This window comes from Seriola lalandi, unplaced genomic scaffold, assembly GCF_002814215.2.
Source record: "Seriola lalandi dorsalis isolate HSWRI2012SDOR001 ecotype SW California unplaced genomic scaffold, Sedor1 jcf7180002053930, whole genome shotgun sequence".
In the NCBI taxonomy this organism is placed as follows: Eukaryota; Metazoa; Chordata; class Actinopteri; order Carangiformes; family Carangidae; genus Seriola; species Seriola lalandi.
Window position 1 is genome coordinate 280,155 of NW_019524483.1, and position 21,368 is coordinate 301,522.

At 38.5% G+C, this 21,368-nt stretch overlaps 2 protein-coding genes across 3 annotated transcripts in view; both read right to left on the bottom strand.

Moving 5' to 3' along the window:
* Positions 1 to 98: 98 nt before the first annotated feature.
* cers2b (ceramide synthase 2b) lies at positions 99 to 16,987 on the bottom strand. The gene is made up of 11 exons (XM_023402390.2): positions 16,516 to 16,987; positions 8,696 to 8,869; positions 7,763 to 7,880; positions 7,544 to 7,662; positions 5,763 to 5,820; positions 5,454 to 5,504; positions 4,624 to 4,716; positions 3,998 to 4,126; positions 3,425 to 3,531; positions 3,167 to 3,320; positions 99 to 2,057 (listed from the first exon to the last, which is right to left on the bottom strand). The coding sequence occupies exons 2-11, from the start codon at positions 8,866 to 8,868 to the stop codon at positions 1,902 to 1,904; spliced, it is 1,158 nt and encodes a 385-aa protein (XP_023258158.1). The 5' UTR covers position 8,869; positions 16,516 to 16,987; the 3' UTR covers positions 99 to 1,901.
* A 2,651-nt stretch (positions 16,988 to 19,638) lies between these two features.
* celf3b (cugbp, Elav-like family member 3b) overlaps positions 19,639 to 21,368 on the bottom strand; it is a 28,064-nt gene continuing 26,334 nt past the window's right edge. For both annotated transcript variants that reach the window (XR_002760585.2, XM_023402364.2), the window contains one exon: positions 19,639 to 20,727. The gene's annotated coding sequence lies outside the window, so the exon portion shown is untranslated. The remainder of the gene's footprint in view (positions 20,728 to 21,368) is intronic.

A 21,368-nucleotide genomic window follows, 5' to 3' on the forward strand; every position in this document is an offset into this window, starting at 1 on the left:
TTTATATGGACATGTGTTGGAATTTATAAACTATAAGGATTCACTGTGTGTGGTGTGGTTTGCAGACATGCCACGCAGACAAATGGAAACAGCTCGGGTTATTGTGATTCATGATCTTTGCTTTTATTATTAACAATACTTAGGCATCAATAAACAAACAAAAAAAAAATACAAAATAAAAAAAAATAACACTGTAATTAGGACACAGCTGTTTCTTCTGTATCGTCAGGGAAGAGAGGTTGCTGGTTGGTCTGGGTTAGTAAAAAAGAACATGGTGGAATGAGGGTGAGTTTGAAAGGAGGGTAATTTATAAAGAAGAGGAGAAAAGTGATTGATGACTGAGACAGTAGGGAAAGAGGATGTTCTAGTCTTACAGAGTTCTATCTGTGATGTGAGGTGCAGACAGGAAAGAAAAGGAGAGGACATGAAGACAGGAGAGAAAGCTTCCCATACATTACAGATAAGGCACTTGACATACAAATAAATTTAAAGCAGAACAACAAAGCTGCAACATTTATTATTTCACGAAAAACTGAAACATTGAACTCCTAAAAGCAGATTTCTTTAAAAAAAAAAAAAAAACATATCTGTAAACCCGTTTCATACACAGAATCATACCTAAAATCATTCACTTAGATCAACACTTATATTCTCACCAAGGTTAATAATATAACCCAGGCTACAAGGCAGTGAACTGGAGTAATCTGGCCGAGATTTGTTGAATCTAGAAATGGTTATCCTGTCCTATTGCATTCGCCTTAATAAAGATCCTTCGTTTCAACAGAGCAACCTACCTTCACAATGACTTTATGGAGCTTCATCGCTTTTCAATGGATGCCATTATCAGTGTGATTCAAGAGTCAACTGGATCAAACTGCTTCAGCCAAACCAGAGAGGAAAAAAAACATTCAGCTCCATCAATACTAGCAGGAAGCTGTGATTTCTATTGCAGTGCTTGTGCTGAACACTCATATCTGGGTATGACTGACTGCTCAGACAGAAAAGAATTGAGAATGGTAACATTTGCAGGTCAGACATCTCTTTTGGAAGCAGGAAATGGAGATTTGTTGTAATTAAAAATGAACTGGGATTAAAATAAGAAAGCAAGATTTTCTTGCTGTTTATCTAAAAAACGGAAACCACATGTTTTCCTTAAACCTTACAAGGCAGACTACTTTATAAATGGCACAGGCCGCACTGGAGAGCAGAGGCACAAAGTCCTACTGCAAATTATAACATCATATACGAGACAGTGTATGTTTGTGCAAAGACATTGCAATAGCTGAACAAACACTCATGTACTTGCATAGACAAAAATTAGGGAAATGAATGCCCTATTGTTTCACTTTCATTAAACATTCACTCTTTTGTTCTTTTGCTAGAAAACAAAAAGGTACAATGAAATGAAGCAACAAAAGATAGCAAAAAGCATAAAAGCTATAAAATGGCATTTTGACAGCAATTAGCTGGCTCTAAGGCACACAGTTAGAACAAGAAAGCTAAAGTAGAAGCAGCATCCGCCCCCTCCAGTGTCCTCTCCACACTTTACTCCTCTCCATTTTCTCCCCTGTCTCTTTCAAATTTTGGTACTGACACCTCACACTGACAATGATACATTTTTTTCTGATGACAAAGCACAAGAGCCCTGCCGCTTAATGTAGTGTATATCATCTGCTGGATGTCTGTGCCCTGTAAAAGTATGAATGAACATGTGTTGAGTGTGTTTTTGTGGCGTGCAAAAGTAACTGTCAAATTTCCTCAGGATACCTGCTGTTCTTGGTTTTAGGGAATGACTTGCCCCCTCCCTTCTTCTTGCTCTCTCTTTTCATTCCTCCCTCTTGCTCCCCTACTGAGGGATACGAGTCCTTCTCACATTCCTACGTCCTCACACTTGTTTGCTTTCACTCTGTCTTGCTGTGGTTGTTGTTGTGGACTGTGTGACCGTTCTGAACCGGCCCATTTTTCTTCATGTCTTTCTTATCTTCCGCCTCTCTTTCCTCCTCTTCTTCTGATTCATCTGTTTCATCTTTGTCACTCCTTTCATCATCGACTTTTTCCTGAGAAGAATTTAAAAAAGAAGAAGAGGGTGTGAGCAAAAGAGGCCATTGAGTAATATCAAGGAGATTTTCCACTCAGACTGTCATGGAGCTCTGGCCAGTGTCAGAACAAAGTCACACTGTCCAGCTGCATGCATGAATGTGTGTGTGTGTGTGTGTGTGTGTGTGTGTGTGTGTGTGTGTGTGTGTGTGTGTGTGTAAGATGTTTGTAAGATGACATGAATGAACTCGTATAGTTCCATTATTCTTTTGTTGTTTCTATGGAATATACAGTATTTTGATGTTGCATGTATCTTTATTTTTGGCTTTAATATTTCATTTATAACTGACTTGTAATCAGAGCTGAAAATTACATGAAGTTATGGATAAAAAAAAGTAGAGTCCTTAGTGACAATTCAACTGTTTTAAGCACTTAAAAGTCAAATGGAAGTTTTACTGCTTTCATCCTCTCTTCTTTTAAGCAGCTATAATCAATATTTGAAGTTATCAAATGACAATGTGAAATGGGTTGCTCATAATGATGAATCTACAGACACTTATTACCCGAATCTGCAGCTTCCTTTGGCTTTAGGGAGCTTTATATTGAGTTTCAGCTCATTGTTTAGCTTTAGCTGCTTTGGTTCACTCTCACTTCTCTCATTGTGCTGTTTTCAGTGAATTTTCACTGAACACTGTACACTACCTGCTCAGAATGAAACAGCAGACAGACACAATTAGCAACCAAAAACAGAGCTAAGAGAGAGTGAATAGTGGACTTACATTCACCAGGTAGACAGAGACATGACTCCACTTGTATGATAATGTTGCTCTCTGTCTGCCCAGAGTGTAAGCAAGTAACTGTTTGCTAACAACTTCACCATATCAACGTTGTAACATGATTATATGAGTGTTATATTAACAGTTTGTGAATCAGTGATTGCACTGACAACTCAGTATTTCAACTGCAAATTTTCAATAGCAAGTACTTGTTCCTTTTGTAGTATTATATTCATATTTGTCTTGTAATCAGAGCTGGATGATAATGATGTGAGCTCACAAAGTTAAATGATTTTATTGATGAATAAACAGAAACTTGAGTTTTGCGTGTAGATTTCTTTATGTTTTCTTACATTGTTGGTGAGGAAGCGGACTGCTATGCGTATGATGAGGACAGCCCAGAAGATATGTAGACACTGCAGAGTCATCAAAAGTCCATTGAAGAAGTAGTAGCCAAAGAAGGGTTCATAGACAGTCACTGGGTAAACCCACGTACAGTAAATAATCCTGCAACCAAGACAAGTACGGATTTAGGACGAGCAACTAGATAGCATGCAAAAAAATAACATCTAGCAGTAAATTATAATAAAACATTTGAAAAGTGTTCGTACCAGAAGGGGAAGATGACCAGACGAGTGATGATGAAGATTGCAGCAAATACAATGAAGATGTAGTTACAGGCATTTCGCCACCCAGCATAGTTGAACATCTTTGCAGACTGTCAGATGCAGAGGGAGAGAAAGAAATATAGTTTTATAGGAAAAAATGCACGTGTAGATAAATGGGTAATACATTTGTTGTCCCACCAAAGACAACTAAAGTGTAGTTTCTTCCACTAGGTGGCAGTGTATTACCATCAGAATTCATAGTACTCATTGAATTGTGTGAACAACACTAAAGTCTCAGTTGAGATTCAGGATGGTAAGAGTCTAAACAGCATTTTATTATTGGTAGGGATACATGACAACAACATAATATGTCATGGTGAAATTTCATACTAGGCCTGTTTGCAAGCTGCATTTGCATGACGCTGAATACAGCTCCTACAGTTTATGTATGTCACTCTACCATGATCAAAGCTCACTGGTTGTGACTGCAGGCACACGTTTGCTTGCCAAAGTGCAGTAATCAGAATACTATGAATACAAACTACTGTAATGACTCAAGGAGGTGGATATATTTACCTCAAGGAGGTAATCAGAGGAGTCATGCACTAGCATGATGAGGGTTCCAGCTCGGATGTAGTTAACACACCAGGAAAAGCTGATGAGGAGGATTGTCGCTAAATGGTGGACAATCTGCTCCTTGAAGTCCTAAAGAGAAGAAAATATGTTATTTATGCTGCGGAAAAGGACATTGTTAGAAATTTATATTTGTGTGCTGCATGTGTTAAGGGGGTCTGTGTGCATGGTGGTAAATCCTGCTTAGGTATCAGGGTTAAAATATCGTGTTGGAGGAACACCCTGGGCCTCTGGCAATATTTTCCTCACTGCCCTCAGCTGATCCAAGCTGAGCAAAGTCCAAACACTCACACACACATTCAAACACACGTGTAACAACAGTCTAATGTCCACCCACAGTCCATGCCAGATGTCAAACTGATCTGATAGTGAGAACAGGCTGTTTGTCTTCCTCTTGTGTGCAGGTGATCATGATGTAATAATCATATAAAAGGAAAAAAAAAAAAAAAAAAAAAAAAAAAAAAAAAAAACTCTCAGTGAGAGTTTGGGTTTAAAATCGTTCGTATGAATTATAGATTCATTTCCCATTTACTTTTCCTTCTGTCTCAATGCAAGTCAAACTCACTCACTTTGCGTTTGACATCAGAAGCCACACTGAAGAGCAGAGAGCCATAGAAGCCCAGCTCAATCATGTAGTACCAATACTGAGATGGCAGGAGAGTCTGCAAGAGAGGAAACACATTTTTCATTTCAACATCCATACACCTACGTGCACCCCTCTAGAGAACCAACAAATGTTGAGATTTGAGAGGCTGGAACTTCTATTTTTGACGTTTTGCTTTAAAAATGACTTCAATGGTGAACAATTAACCAAATGAATGAACTGATCTTTTCAGCTCTATTGGAAGCTCTCTATTAGCAGTGTTTAGATTAAATTTAAGACTGACAGTCAAAGAATGACAGAAAACAGGGACAATATGGCCTTAAATTACGTAGTAAGTACATGAATTATTATTCAGATTTAAACCACATTTTAATCAGTACTTTCCTTCTGTATGCAACAATAATTCTTAGTAATATATTTAATCACTTAACATGACCTGGATCCAGGCAAGGGGCAGAAAACTGATGGATGGATTAACCAATTACAAAATAATGAATGAATTTAAGTTTTTACCAAAATCGACCCTTGCACATTATGAGGCAATGAGCTTACTAGCTGCTGTGGCTGTCAGTAGTGACGGTGTTTGCTACAGGTCTGACGGCGCTGACTGAAACTCCACAAAAATAGATTAAACAGCCTCCTGTGTGCACAATCCACAAAACACCTTTGGTAGGCAAGAGAAAATATTCCAAACTTTTGCAAATTGAAAACTTTTGGATGAATTTTAAGGCCTTTTTTATGGAAAACTTGCAGATACTCTGATGTATTCAGTACTTAGCCATCCTACAGACGTACCAGCACAGGAAAGCCTTGCCACATCTCTTTCAGGTCATACAGCCAAGGTTTCTGGAAGGAGAGATGAGGTGTGAATGAGACAGCAGAACTCGACAGGTGTATTTATATCAACTGACTCAGCATGGCAATGAGTCAATGCTGCTCCACTGACAGTGAAAGGTGAGGTTATCGCAGCAAAAAATACAGACTACCATGGGCACCGCCAAGTTATGATGACAGGGCAGGTGACGAATGAGGAGGTGAACATATAGGGAGGAGAGGAGGAGGAGGAAGAGGAGGAGGGGTTGAGGTTAACATGGAAGTACTCACATCGATGAGGGCGGCCAGGCCAGCAATGAAAGCAAGAAGGTAAAAGGTAAATCTCCAACTGCAAGAGAACACACACACATACAAACACACTCTCTATTCAGTCAATGGGGAAAAGACAATAGACACATTTTCTACCAGCAAACACATAAACGCATCACACACACAGTCACAAACACAAGAATGTACACTGGAGAGAGAAATACCAGGCTGAGTGAACAGCCTGGAAAAATCTGGTGAACTGTGCTGAGAATGTCAAATCGGGATGCACGCACAAGCACACACACACACACACACACACACACACACACACACACACACACACACACACACACACACACACAAGCAGAACCTGTGCTAACAGACAATGAGCGTGAGAGTTTAAGAAATACACCAGTGGGGGAAGTAAGGGAAAGAGATGAACAATAGATTGATTCAGAAGAAAAATGTCGTAACACACTTAGTGAAAGACACCATAACCAGAGAGTGAAAAACATGCAGTCACAAACACATCGTCACACACATATATGCAGAACATTAATCCGCTATGAAGTGGCTTAAACATGACTTTCTACACAGACACATACAGCAGACACAGAAACACACACGCCACTCTGCTTCACTGTCTTCTTGCAGAGTAAAGGGTCAGTTCACCTAATTACAAAAAACTTATTTTCACTTATATCTAGTGATATATGAAGACAGTTTTGGTTTAATTTGCTCATATTATTAGATATCTATCTCAGAGTGATGGCTGTAACTAACAAGTATTTTTTATTATCGAACTGCCACATGTCAGAAAGATATTCAGTTTATTCTCACATGAGGCAGGAAATCCTCATGACAGAGAAGCTAAAACTGAGGTTTTGGTTTTTGGTTGATTATCATGTCAAATAAAAGTCTGTTGATCAACGAATCATTTCAGCTAAACTCACAGCAACGAAAAACTATATGTTAAAAACAAAAATTGCAAAATTCTTTTTCCAGAGACAATATTCCTGTTGGCCCTTGTGATTAAAAAGAAAGTGTCTGTATCTGTAGAGTCTGTATCTTCTGTAGTTTGGGTAAACTGACCCTTTAAGTCACTTAAAAAGCTTATGTTGATCTAAACATGAACATAGCCCTGACAATGAAGCTAATGAATGACTACTTATGACAGTCACATCACTACAGAGGAGTTATACGTAAAACACAACACTTGGGATAGATTAATGCATGAACAGATTGTCCATGAATGTGCTTGTGTACATGCATATCACTGCATTTGCCTGTGTTTCAATCCTGCTGATGCTAACACTATCATGCTATCTGCAGTTATTGATGTCACCCTTAAAGATATGGCTCTCTTTTGTAAGTGTCATCTGTTGCCACACTGTGAACCTTTCGAGCTAAGATTAACTTCAGAAAGATTGTATTATCAGGTTATCATGTTGTTTTAACCCTGCGTCTGTCATAATTGTATATAATTGCCCATACATAAAAATAACCAACAGTGGTGAAAGAGCCACTGTTGCCAAGGTCCTGTGCTAATGAGTATGTGGATGTTTGGATTTGTGTGTGTGTATGTGTGAGAGTGAGAAGAGTAGGGGGCTACAGGCGTGGCAGCAGCAGAGTGGCATTGTAATGAGTTCATGTTATAAATAGAGGGCTACTTTTGCCGTCTGAAATGTGCTCATATAGTCAGAGGAACCCAAGGGTGGGCAGCTGTTTCAACCTGATCTATAGCTCTACAGCATATATGTTTAAAAGACAGAGAGTGACTGTGTGTTTGTGTGTGTTTTTACCTGGCTTCTCGAAATTTTTTGAGCAAACTCGGTCTGTCCTGATTCCTCCGTCTCCTGAACCATCGCTGCACTTGTCTTTCTGAATAGCCAGTCTGCTTGCAAAGGCTTGCTATTGAACTCTGAGAACAACACGAAGAGGCCAGATTAAAGTATTTAATTTTCTGATGAAACAAATTGTTTGTTACTCTGTCTTTTTTAAGTGTGTATGTGAACATTTACCTGTGTGGGGTTTTTGGTAATGTTACAGTAGTAGGACTCCAGTGTGGTGTTGTGAGGGACTTTGAGCCGTACCGTCTCTTTCACCCCGAGTAGAGAGGCCAAGGGTGTAGCCACCGTCCTGTAATCATGAAAAGGTTGTTGAGACACAAACAGATATGAAAGGAAAAGACAGTTAAATGAAGGGAAGTTAGAAACAGTGAGGGTAAAACCATTGAAAAGCTTTTACGTTGTGAGAAATGATATACACAAATTTGAAAAAAATTATGCTAAGAAAATGTTGTTAAAGACATTACAATTAAACCTTACTGCCACATGCTGCATGTCTGTCTCTGCAAGTGCCTTTTGAAAATATCTGTCCTGATAACCCACAGAGCAACAGATATCATTTATGTTCATATATGTAAACAGATTAATAGTTTGTCATCTACCTCAAGGTTCCAGTTAGTCAATTTTATAATGTGCCACTCAATGGCTGAGTGGGAGGTAGGAATAAAAAACAATAATGAGGAAGAGAGCTATTAGCAATAAAACATAGGTGGACTCTCTAAGGTCTGTTTGATTTCCAACAGATTAGCTACTGGAAACAGGAACACAGCACTTGTGTGAGAAACAATAACTTGGAGGAGCAGACCTTTACTTATTATAAAGCAGGACACAGCGTAAGGCAAATCAAATAATTGCTGAGAAAAAATAGCAAGAGACAAAAAATTGCATTCTGACGTAAAATAATCTAATTAGAGGTCAGGAGGAGATGACCGATGGCCAGACTAACGGGGAAGCAAAAGCAGCAGACAAAGAAGAAAGACAACTAAGACTCGACAAGTGGACAGAAAAAAATATGTAAATATAGAGTAAGCAAATGTTTGAATTAATAACCAAAGGCATATTGCAGAGCACAGATACTGAATAAGACAGAGTGAAAAACGGGCTGACCTCTCAAAAATCTGACGAATAATGAGGAATACGAGGGCGATGGGCAGCGCCACCCACAGGTCATGGGCTTTGGCATAAACTCGTCCATCCCGATCCTCCAGGTCAGCCCAGCCCAGGCCCTCTGGAAACCACAGCCGCTCCTGCCAGAACCACTCACTCAGCTCCGACAGCATCCTGCAACACAGGACACGCAAGAAATCAGCACCACTCTTAGGTGTTTATTAGGCTGTGAGGCTAAAGACTCAAACACTTATAATACACGTGTTGTAGAGGCAGAATCCACAGCCTCAAAAGAATAAAAATTAGTACATGGTTCCACCTAAAAAATGAACACACAAGCAGTCTATAGGAGCTAACTTTAAAGGCATCTGCTATACAGGCCTGCCTATGTGTATCGGAAGACATCGGTGATTAGGAATGTTTGGTACCATGTAATTAAGAGAATTAGATGATGGTACCAACATTTTCCTCTTATTGGAGGCCTGCCTGTAGGTTTTTCCTAATGCATATAACAGAGCACATGCAGCATGCAGGGAACAGGAGGCCCACGTGAGGGAGAAGAAACCAGACCAACAACTGAGCAAATCTTTTGCTTCATGCTTTTAACCCCAGCGCTCTCCTAAACAGTCGACAGCAGCTGTGAGTTGGTTTTGACGTCGAGAGTGCAGAGATGAATATTTCTGCTGCTAAGTTCGGGGAGTGGCAGAGAAAGAGAGTAAAGGGCTTGGTGGTGGGGGAGAGTTAGTGTCTGAAGGAAGTGAGTCATGATTCATCCATATGTGCAAAGCAATGGGGGTAACACCCCCCCTCCACACACACACACTCCCTCTCTGGATTCCCCTTACAGATCTACAGTAACTCCCCTCCCACCCTCTGCAGCTGTAAATGCCAAAACCATGTAAACCGCTTCACTTCCACTCCCATCCCCACCCTGCTACTCCATGCCAGTAATCAAGAAGGATTCCCTCTTTGGCCCAAAGAGCTGAAGCCATGCGTAATGCTCTCTCTCCCTTGACTATCTTTAAAATACTCATCTCAAATTACATTTTGGAAATAATGCGCTGATAAAGGTTGTACTGAAGAAAAGCAGGGTGTGGTTAAACACCACTAGCTAAACTTTCTTCACTGAGCGTGTGCTTCATAAATACGATCCACAAAAATAAAAGTCCTTATCTATGACGAGAGCTGGGTCTTTAATAGTGCCAACACAGTACATGAGTTTCAGTACCAGAGTATCTTAAGAAGAGACTTCAGTTTAAAATCCATAGGATTCTCATGTTATCAGACCCAATTTTGACACTATGTAAGCTGTTTTTTTTTCTGCAAGAGCCACTCAATGCATTTACATTCTCTAAATATCCATCTCTATGGTAACTTTCATCATCAGTGTGGGGTTTTCTTTCATTGCACTGTAAACAGTTAGACCAGTTGCTCTTCTGTTGTATTTCTGACAAAGTAGCTACTCAAGGAGTGCGTCCAATGAGAATTACAGCTGTTTATTTTTTGTCAATAGACTGATCACTTAAGCTTGACAAATGATAAATACAAGAACTTTTCTCCAATAAAACTGTCTAAAAATGGCATCATCAATCTGCATTTTTAAAATTGAAATAATGAACTAAATGATCAAAGAATAAATAAATCTTAACTGATTCAGATATCTGACCAGTTATTCCACACCAGCTTTTCAATACTTGGTTTTACTGACAGGCTTTGTACTGAAGTTTGATATACATCATATGAGGCATATCTATGTCTCATGCCCTGATTAGTTCTTCAGCTAATTTAGATCTCTCAGTATCAGACGCTGACAGAACATCCTTCATTAAGTCAACCCTAAAGGTAAAACATATTGCTGCTAGCTGTAGCCTCTGTCACTGTCCATGAGATGGTGTCATGGTTGAGTGTGTCGGTTATTTTCCACATCATGTCATGTTAGTCATGGCCCCCGTTTCCTGTTGCAACAGCACGGCTGGCCGAACATTGGGCCTTTCTCTCTCTCTCTCTCTCTCTCCCCCCTCAGCACAGGTGGTGGTGGATATGAAGGGTGACATATTTTTCCCAGTCATTTTGCCAGTTCTTCCACTTCAGTAGCACTAAATTTCACTTCTCCTCTGTGTGTCCAGGCAAATCTCGTGAGCTCTGCAGAACAGCATGTTTTGTGTGCATGTGTGACCCCATAAGGAAGCTGTGTAATCTAAACAAAACAGATAACTAAATGATCTTCTGAGCACGAACAAAGATGGTTCAAAGGGCAGGACTTCTGAGGATTGTAGACAGTTATTGTACACTGACTATGCTGTGTAATAAATGATTTCCCATAATAACGACTGACTGTAAACTGTTAAATAAGTATATGAAGTATAATTAAGCTCAATATAAACAACTCCAACACATTCCTGAGTCCAAATATACACACACCAAAAACAAACAACAAAGGAGGAAAGGCTTGCATTTAAACAGTGACAAATTCTTTATATTTTGCTGCAAGTGTGTTGTGTGGAGGAAGATTTAGGATCCCAGACGATATGTTCAGGGTTATTTGTTGAGATCATCCAGTGAATTCAGCATGTTAAAGCACTTTTCCCCCCACAGCTTTCCTAACACCACATTCCATTGGCCCACAGGATCATATGACCATACTCTGACCATTTCAAAGGTCCAATAAAAATAAAGGATGCCTCTGGCAGGGGAGGGAGGAAGGAAGTTCTCTGACTGTCTCTCTCTTTCTCTATTCCTCACTATGAATATACATTACAAGGATGTGGTGATTGTAAACAGAGATCAAGCTCATGCCTGGCAGAGTACAGTTCCAAGCTGTAACTGATACGTTTCCTTTCAGCTAGGCTAAAAGCAGTTTTTTCAAAAATGAAGAAATAAAGGGAACAACCCCCTGAGGAAAACCTAAACAGACCAGATTGGAACCTGGTACAGAATCCAGGAATATTTGGAGAATGTAAACACACTGCCACCATACCGAGGGAGAGCTCCAGCTTTCCCATTCGATCTCCATGGATGAATAACATTTTATGGAGTTTTACAGTCACCCAATACTTTGTTTATCTAGAGGAACGCCAGTCATGAGACATAACCAATGTGCTGTGACTGTGAGTCACTCATAACATACCATCCATGTGTACAACTACCCATTTACTCATATCCTTCCATACTTAAGTTGCTCACTTACAACTGAATCATTCAACTTTAAAAAAAAAAAAAACAGTAGGAGACAGACACAAGGGGATCAGGCAGCTTAGATGGTGTAAACTGTAGGCTGCATGACATGAGAGCTCAAAGCTGAATTTGCAGGTTTGATAGGTCATGACAGACTGGGATGTTGACTATATACTGATAACACAAAAGGTCACGCAATTGGAGCCAAAATGGAGCGATTCAGTTAAATCAGCAGCCCTAAATTATATCATGGTCTTGAATATTTCTGTAGCTCACATTGAATGCACGATATGTCATTTTCTGCTGCTTGAGTTGTCGCCCACAGTAAATGGTGGGTATCAAGTATGTCAACCTTTTAACTGACATCCCTCACTTCTTGTGGTCCAACAAGCTGCAAACACAGTTTACAGATCACAGAACAAGCCATGATATTGTCAATGCACATATTGTGGGATGCAGTGGCTGTTCAGGAGGCTGGGATGCTTTTCTGCACATGGTTGATTAGTTGTAACTCAGGTCATGCCTTGGACATTTTGAGCAAGATGGTTTTGACGGTGAGTCATACAATTCCTTCACATTTTAGACGTTCATCAGGATCATGACAGAAAACAACCGAGAATAGTTTTTATCAAAGTAAAAAACAAATGGATTAGGCAAACAGAGATTAAAGACGATGACTAAGTGGGAGAAAACGTCAAATTATCCCAGGGGCAGACAGTTAGTCTGTGTTTTAGATAGAGATCACAAGACAGTCAACTTCAAGACCTTTAACAATGATCTGTGACCCTGATGAATTATTGATGGGGAGATTCAATCAGTCAGCATGCTGATTCGAATAGGCCTCTTCAGGAGGTGTGAAGGTAATATTGTCATGCTGATTCTCTTCTCCTGTCCTTTCTGTTGAGTGGAACCTCTGTGGGGTATTGATAATCAAACACTTACAAGACTGAGGTACTTCTGTGCAAAGAAATTTAAGGCAACAATCCTGTCTTCAACTAAAATACCAATTACTCAATCAACAGAACTGAAGAAGTAGAAGATGTTATTACTGACAGATGAAAGTTGAAGTTGTTTTGTGTCCAGGTTAGTGAGAGATGGACCAAAATCTAAAGCATCTAGAAGATGTTTTATTCCCACTACACTGTCAGGGTTTTGTGTGTAACAAGAGGGCTTCTCTTTTTAGTGATTCCTTTATTTAGTCCACTGACTATTGTCTTTTGGACTGTTATGAAATCACAAAAAGTGAAAATGGTCATCACGGTTTCCTGGAGCTTTTCAAATTGCTTGCTTTGTTTGACCTTCCTAAACCAAACGCAAAGATATACTATTTATAGTGATATATAACAGAGACACATAGCAAATCCTCACATTTTTGGTATATAAATGACTCAAACAAATCAATTATCAAGATTGTTGTTGAATACTTTTTTCTCAATGGACTAACCGAATAATTGACTATTATTTCAGCACTACATTCAGACTTGCATAGGACTTCACTGAAAGATTAACTTGACTTAACTTAGCTTTTGTCATTACATGCGCACATATTTGCATTAGCCTACTGTCATGTAATAGATTCACAATGCATGAGTATGCATGTGTGCTCATGGTGGTGCAAACAAATCTCAAGTGCTTACAAACAAAACCCAACAAAACAACAATACTATTCCCATGATATTCCTACATTATGGGAATATTATTGGAACTTCCAGTGGCTGTGGTGATTACATGTCAGTGAGTTCACAGCTACCTTATTTCAACTTTCTGTCAGCTTGGTGTCTATACTAGCTTTAATACTCCTAGCTACAACTAGCTAATTGTTACTCTAAAGGAAGAAGCAGAACCCTAAATGGAGACCTCATATCTTTTATTATATAAAAGTACCAAATGTTACATTTTTGTTAATACTGAAGCATAAATGCGTAAACAGCATTTTGCTGATGTAGCTGGTCGATGTGGAGCCAGTTGAGTCAACAAGTCTAAGAAATACTTTAGTCCATCTTTTCACTGAGATTATTTTAGAGTTTGGATTTTCTTTTCCAGTATAATATTTCTCATTCAGATGATCGACAGCATCCTAATTTTGGATGCAGATCACATGTCTATTAAGAAAGAATATAGCCTATTTTTAGAGGAGAAATCTTAAAAGAATGGCACAGTTCAAAATATAATGTAGATTAAAATATAATGATAAGAGTTGCAAGGCCATTTGAATTGTCACTTTTTACATTTTTATCAAATTAATGACAATCACAGGATTGGCTCTATGGTACCAGAACTAATCACACTAACAGGGATGACAGAACACTTATTCTACTATGGACACTGCAAATTTTTGTCCACACACTGTGAAGTTTTATCACCAAAGTTACATAATATTGTTTTGCACTTGATTTGCATGGCTGATTCAGTGAAACACATTAGATTTCTAAGAACTCTAATTTTTTTTTGTCACTGCAGTTCCATGCATCCAATACTGACAAGCATTTTGAAAGAAAAATGACTTTTATTGAGACTGATTATTTTCATATTGACACATTGAAAGCAATTGAGTCATGTTATAATGTGCCATACAATTTATTTATATATATATATAATTATAATTTCCTTTTCCACTGCACCTAATGGCATACTACTTACAACTCACAAATATATATTATCTAGAATCACAATAATGCTAATAATAACTAACTAAACAAGGTAATAAGCTCAGTGACATCACTGCCTACCTTACCTACAGCATGCATAGGACTCAAACAACACTAACTAAAATGTAGTAGATGCTCCTATGCTACCCTTACTGAATACACACATGATGACCTTTAAATTGATTTAATTTATAACTTTCAAAGACAGTGAAACTAGGGTAAACATTGATCTATGTCATCCCTGTTACTCCAAAGTCAAAACTTGTTAGTCTGGACAAGTAACTTGGTCAACGGTAACAGGGTTGAGCATTTCAAACTAATTTTCTCATTGCTATCTGAAAGATCAAAGTCACAAAAACACATGCAGTGTACTTTGAAGGGTTATTACTTGTACATATTGATTATATTATGAGAAATAAATAATTGTTTAGATTCATTTGTTAAAAAAAAATTAACAGTATTGATGTATGCTTGTCCCCCTGAAACATGAGAAGTAGTACATCACAGATGAGAGGAATACATGTCCTTGAGCTGTTGGCATTCTGGTAAATGGTGTCACTTCTCCAACGTAACAGATGGAGTTTCTTGTACAGTGTTGTTTACAGAAGCTGCCAGTAGCCCCTACAACTCTATGCCTCAAGCACCTTGGTTCAACTCCTGTTGTTTTTAAATGTGCTATACAAATAAAGTTGACTAACACTATATTTATTACAAATTAGTAGCCCATCTATGGCCACTAAATTGATGAATTTTATATAAAATGCTGTTATTGCTAAGTTTGTACACCACACCCCTTCATTGGCAAAGTAAGCTCTATGTTGTCACTGTGTAACAACCAATGTTGCACTCATCACAATGGTTTAAAAGATCAGCTGATTACGCCATGGCATAGAGCAGTGGTTCTCCATTCTTTCACGCCAAGGACCCCTAAAGTGACACAAATTAGACCAAAGACCTCCATTTGACAAGATTTTGTCCTATGGTCCCCCATCTGATGAGATTTTTGTTTTTAGATGTTTTATTGCATAAAGTGTTTGAAACCCATGACCAAAATAGTCAAACATTCTGTCATTGTGTTACTTATGGATGGAATTATAGTGAAAATAAATTGATCCCCTTTTTGCTGGGGACCCCCAGGAACCCCCTCAAGGACCCCTGAGGGTACCTGGACTCCACTTTGAGAACCACTGGCATAGACAGTAGAGAGCAAATGTTCTTCGTATGAAGACTTTACTAGGCTTAGGCTATGAATTTGCACATGCAGAATGGACAATGAATGAAAACAATAAACATTTGACAACAACCAATTAATTTGCTGTTTCCACTCATTCCCACTGTCTCAGGGAAATAACCCAAATCCAATGAACTGGATCTTCTTCAATAGTCCACTAACACTATTTTGCAAGAGTTTTTGATGAGGGTAACAGTGTTGATATGAAATTAGAGAACAAATCAAAGGGAACAAAGGGATTAAAGCACTGTTTTTTATTGTTAAATAGTGTTTTAGTATGAATATTATATTTATAACAAAAAACTGTTTAACAATAAGATTATTTATTATTATAGATTATTATAAATTATTATATTTATTAACCGCTGCAAATTTTGTGACTATTTATTTCTTGGGGAAGGGAAAGGGACCGATTCCAGGGAAGGACCCATGTGTACTTATAGTGATAATGTGACATAATCTGCAGCTATTTAGCAAACTTTAGAAACAGACCACCATTAAACCATGCGTCAGGTCGCGTTCTTGTCTTCAAATCGGTTAACAGATTTATTAACGTACTTTAAAAACTACTGTAACAACTCTACGACGCTATGTATGAGTTATAGCAGTTTAAACCCAAAGGGGCCCGTTTTAATTAATTGACCGACTCCTGCAGGAGTGCGTAATGACGTCTGCGCAAAGTGCGGATGCGGAGCGCCGCAAACACACTCACGTACACATAAACGAATAACGTCTACTTGCTGACATGAAAGTGAAACGGTACTTACTTTGGTGTTTCCCCCGCAGTGAAGTGAAAAATGCGGCTTTCTGAGAGGAAAATATTTTTTTTAAATCTTTATCCACAAAGTGGTCCCGGTCCCTGCTAGCTAGCTAAAAACCTAACGGTCCCGTTGTGTGTGCCCAGCCCGCTGCTTGGCTCAGAAGGGCGCAGTTTGTGTCCGAGTTTAGTATCCGGGCTGGTTTTTACATCTTTCCATAGAGTACAAAGTTTGTTTTTCCTCCGTATAAAAAAGATTAATGGGGATAAAAACAAAAAAAGTATCTACAAATGGGAGAATATGTGAGATGCTGCAATTTTTCTCCCAGCAAATGTTCAGGGTATTTTCGCTCTCTCTCGTCGTGTCCCAGCAAATCTCTGTCCCCCTTATGTGTCCCGGGAGTCGATGGGGTCTGTCTGGGTGTCTGGCCGGGCAGAAGCCGAGGTCGGGCCTGCAGGAGAGCGGACTGAGAGAAGCAGAGAGAGGGAGGAGTGACGGGATAACGGAGTGGGAGGGGCGCAGATGACGTCCAAGCACATGAGCATTTGGCTGACACACACACACACACACACACACACACACACACACACACACACACACACACACACACACACACACACACACACACACATACACACACACACACACACACACACACAAACACACACAAACAACTGCATTTTGTTTCCGGTCTGGGAGAAGTTTTACCCCCCTTCTTTATCTTATTTTTAGCCCTCCATTTTCTGTAATTCTACGTTCTAATCGATAGTAAAAGTACGTTTGCCTTTCCATCTTTACACAGGAGTCAAAGCTATTGCCCCTTCAGCTCTGACCTTTGACCTCCTTGTTATTTGCAAACGTAGCACAATGCTGTACTCATTCACAGGGAATTTTCAGCTTAACGTAAAACTGTTTTTGTTGATGTCATAAATGTATAGATTTAGTTATCAGTCAAAGAAATCAAATAAAAGAAAATTAATTGGCAATATTGAGGTAACCGATTGTTGGTTTCAGTTATTTGTCAAGCAAAAAATGCCAAATATTCTTTACTTTCGGTCTCTCAAAAGACAGGATTTGCAGACGTTCTTTTCAATATATGACAGTTAATTGAATATGTTTATGTTTTGGATTCATCCAAAGCAAAGACATCACTATCTTCTGAGAAACTGGGTCATTTTTTTCACAGTTTAAATAAATGTTTTATAAATTAAACATTTAATAAAAGAAAATAACCATTAGATTAATTGATTAGTTGGAGCCCTACATAAATTCTTATGTAGAACAGTTAATACTAGTTTCATTTCTTTAAGTATTTAACTGTCCTCCATCAACCAGCAACTGCATTTGTGATGAAACACAATTAAATTCTATTCTGCCTTGAGAGCAGTTTTGGTAAGTGAAGAAATAGTTTATCATTCAGTGGCATATCTTCACACAACACGTGACCCCATGTAAATACAAACATCCATTGTAAATGTTGGCCTTTGCAGGTTAGTGTAGTTTTGTGTGATATTTCTGTTGCAGTTACTCTTCATACAGCCACAGCTTTTTTCCAGAAGGACTTGGCTATCTTCCCATCCTCGTGACCCCATGAACTATAAAAGAAGCATGTGAGGGGTTACAGGCTGACATACAGCACAGTATGACTAACCTTGAGCTTGTGAAAGAGCTTGCCCCAGATAATAGTTTGCAAATGTGCAGGTTCAAATGGACAAGGTCAGTGGGGTTGTTGATGTTCAGTGGTAACTGCAAGCTCTGTGGGTCTTCCTTAATTTCACATTCATCTTGTTCAATGCATGATATTTTCTTGGGTATGATCTCACGGTTTCTGAGGGTCCTTAAAAAGTCTGATACGATAATCTGAATTTTAGGCTTAAAATGTCTTAAATAGCTGCGATTTTGACACGTCTTAAAAATTGATTGGATTATTATGTTAACATGTTTAACATGTTCATAAAGTTGCATTAACTTCAGTCTTGCTTTTTTGGGGAAAAAATTTATTGGTCATGCTGTAACAAGACTACAAAATAAAACCAACAAGAAACCCCTGGGTTTGGGCAAACTGTCAGAATTTATCCGAGCAAACCCAGCTAGTGTGTGTACGCTAACGTGGCATCTCCTCTCATCAAAAAATAGCAATTTAAACCATTAAGTTAAAGTTGTATCTGTTAACGTTACTTTCATCCAACATACCTGTTTGAAATAACAAATAATTAATCCCAACTCTAACCATAACCTACATCTGAATGAAAACTCAACCTTAAAACCAGTCGTAACCTTCAAACAGCCCTATGAAGTCATAGTGGTCTTAAAAAGGTCTTAAATTTAACACATTGAAACCTGCAGAAGCCGTGGATATTAAAGAGAAAAGTAGACATCTATTAGTTGTCTGTTATTCACCGCTGTCAATATGGTTATATACTATATTACTATATTATAAATTACATCTGCACTTACACAACAAAAACAAGATGTTTTAATCCTTTAACACTGGGTCACTAGTAGAGCAATTCAAAAGGTTTGAAAACCACAGGACTAAGCAAATGTTGTGAATCCAGGTGGTGAGTTTTTTTTTCTTTCTTGTGCATAAAGTGAACCTCGTTATTTCAAATACTGTATTATTTGGTCACACAGCTCATTAATAATTTAATCTAGCCTGCCCACTTGCACTCATAAAATTATGTTTTTTTTCTTTCAGTAAATTTAAATGACATTAGCTGATCAAGGGAAAAAATGTAGAATTATTGTCCCACAGTGAGAAGAGTTTACTGGAACTATGTTCTCAAAGATAAAGCAAAGAGCTTTAAATTCTGCTGATAAATAAGAAGCCTACTCCCATAAATGAATACAGTAGATAACAAGCTTGGCACATCAATTGGGATTGTGAACTCTTTTTTCTTCCTCTGATTACATGCTCTCTACTTATGCCCCCTTCTGGTCACAAGACAGATGTGCGCTCTCATTCATGTGATTTGTGTTGAATCATTCAAATCCAGATTTTTACATAAAAGTAATCATTAAAAATTCTCTCTCACACAGACAGACAGACAGACAGACAGACAGACACACACACACACACACACACACACACACACACACACACTCTCAATAAACCACATTAGGACATTTAGTATGATACTTTTTATTTTAACTTAAAAAGAGAGTGGATCAAAAACAGGATTCAATAAATTAGAAATAAATATAATTGCTGTAATAATTAATACATACATTATAATTACTCGATTGCAAGAGTCTGACAGAAACAGGCCCTCAAAAGGTTTTCTCTAGAAAATTCTAAAATGAAAATATTGCAACCCACTCAAACCCCTTCTCCCAATAAACAAAATAACTGATAAATTAGTAAATAAATAAAAAATAGCTCAAATATTAAAACCTCCCGAATAAAAGTGCAATCCCCCCCTCCCCCGTGTTTCACCTAAAATCTAAGTAGAAATTTAAAATATGTTAGTGATTTCCCACTTTACAATTTGGAATGTAATATCCCTTTATGTAGATGATGATGTTACTAGTGGTAATAATAATAATAATAATAATAATAATAATAATAATAATTATTATGTCGCTGTGTCCTGTTCAGTGTTTATCTAAAGTAGTATTCTTTTTGCATTTTTTCTTGTTTTTTAAATGCTGCTCTTTGTAAACTAAATTATTTACAGGTCATTACGATTTTCTCCAAAGTCTCTCTAACCTACTCATTTAATCGTCTTTTTTGTATTTTCTTCCTTTTTTTATTATGAAACATCGGTCCCTCTATATTTGTCATGTAATAGACATGGTATAGACATGTTAAAGTCTATTGAAGTGATATATCAGCATTTTTCATCAGTACCTTCCATACACACTTGGTCTGAGTTGTCTTAACTGTACTAAACACCCTGTTGGCAAACTCCACACAGACTATGGTCAAACCAAGCTCTCGGCTGTATGGGTAAGATTACTGACTCGCATGAACCGTGTGTATCTGTGTGAGTGTCGGCAGGTGTGTTTGTTTGTGTGTGTGTGTTTGTGCACTTTATGTACATTTGTATATCAGCCTTGTACCGTTTGAGGTTCTGTGTTGAGAGAGCATGTATATTCGTGTGAGTGTGTGTCAGTGTATGTGTGTATGTGGCTGCACTCTCCGGACGCTCAAAGGTAGCAGACAGTCTGAAAGCACAATGAACCCTGGGATTCCACCTTGGCTGGACTCTGAAGGGTCACCTGTGAGAGGGGGGAGAGTTGGGGGGAATAGGGAGTGATGCATAAACAAGGAGAAAGGGACAGAGAAGGAGGGAGGATGTGTTAGTTATAAATACACTGGAGCTCAATGTTTCTGTCTCATCTTTACATCTTGACAAACATGCCCCTCCCATCAAACAAAACTCTTCTGTAGGCATGACTTGAACTGCTATCATACGTATTGCAGCAACCTGCACCTCAGGATGCTCCTAGCTTGTCTTTGTTTCAGTTTCATCTTGGTGAGTTAAAACAAGAAGACATCATTCACAGTTGTAAAGCTCTGTCTTTCAACAGCAGTAAATCATGGTGCTTTAACATATACACACACAGTGTCTGAATCATGCAACTCAATACAGTGAAAATCCATTATTCGTGTCCTTGTGTGAGTGTGTGTGTGTGTGTGTGTGTGTGTGTGTGTGTGTGTGCGTGTGTTTGTAAAGCTCCAGTATCTGTTAATAACGTGTTTATGTGTGTGACCTTATGAGCATGTGCTGCACTCATGTGCCTTGAATCATGGCAAGCAAACACTACTACCGACATGCATCACTCTCTGGCATTTGCAGTATAGAAATTCTGGGTGACAGTTTGAATCACACTAATGTAGGGGCAGCAGGTTTTAAGGG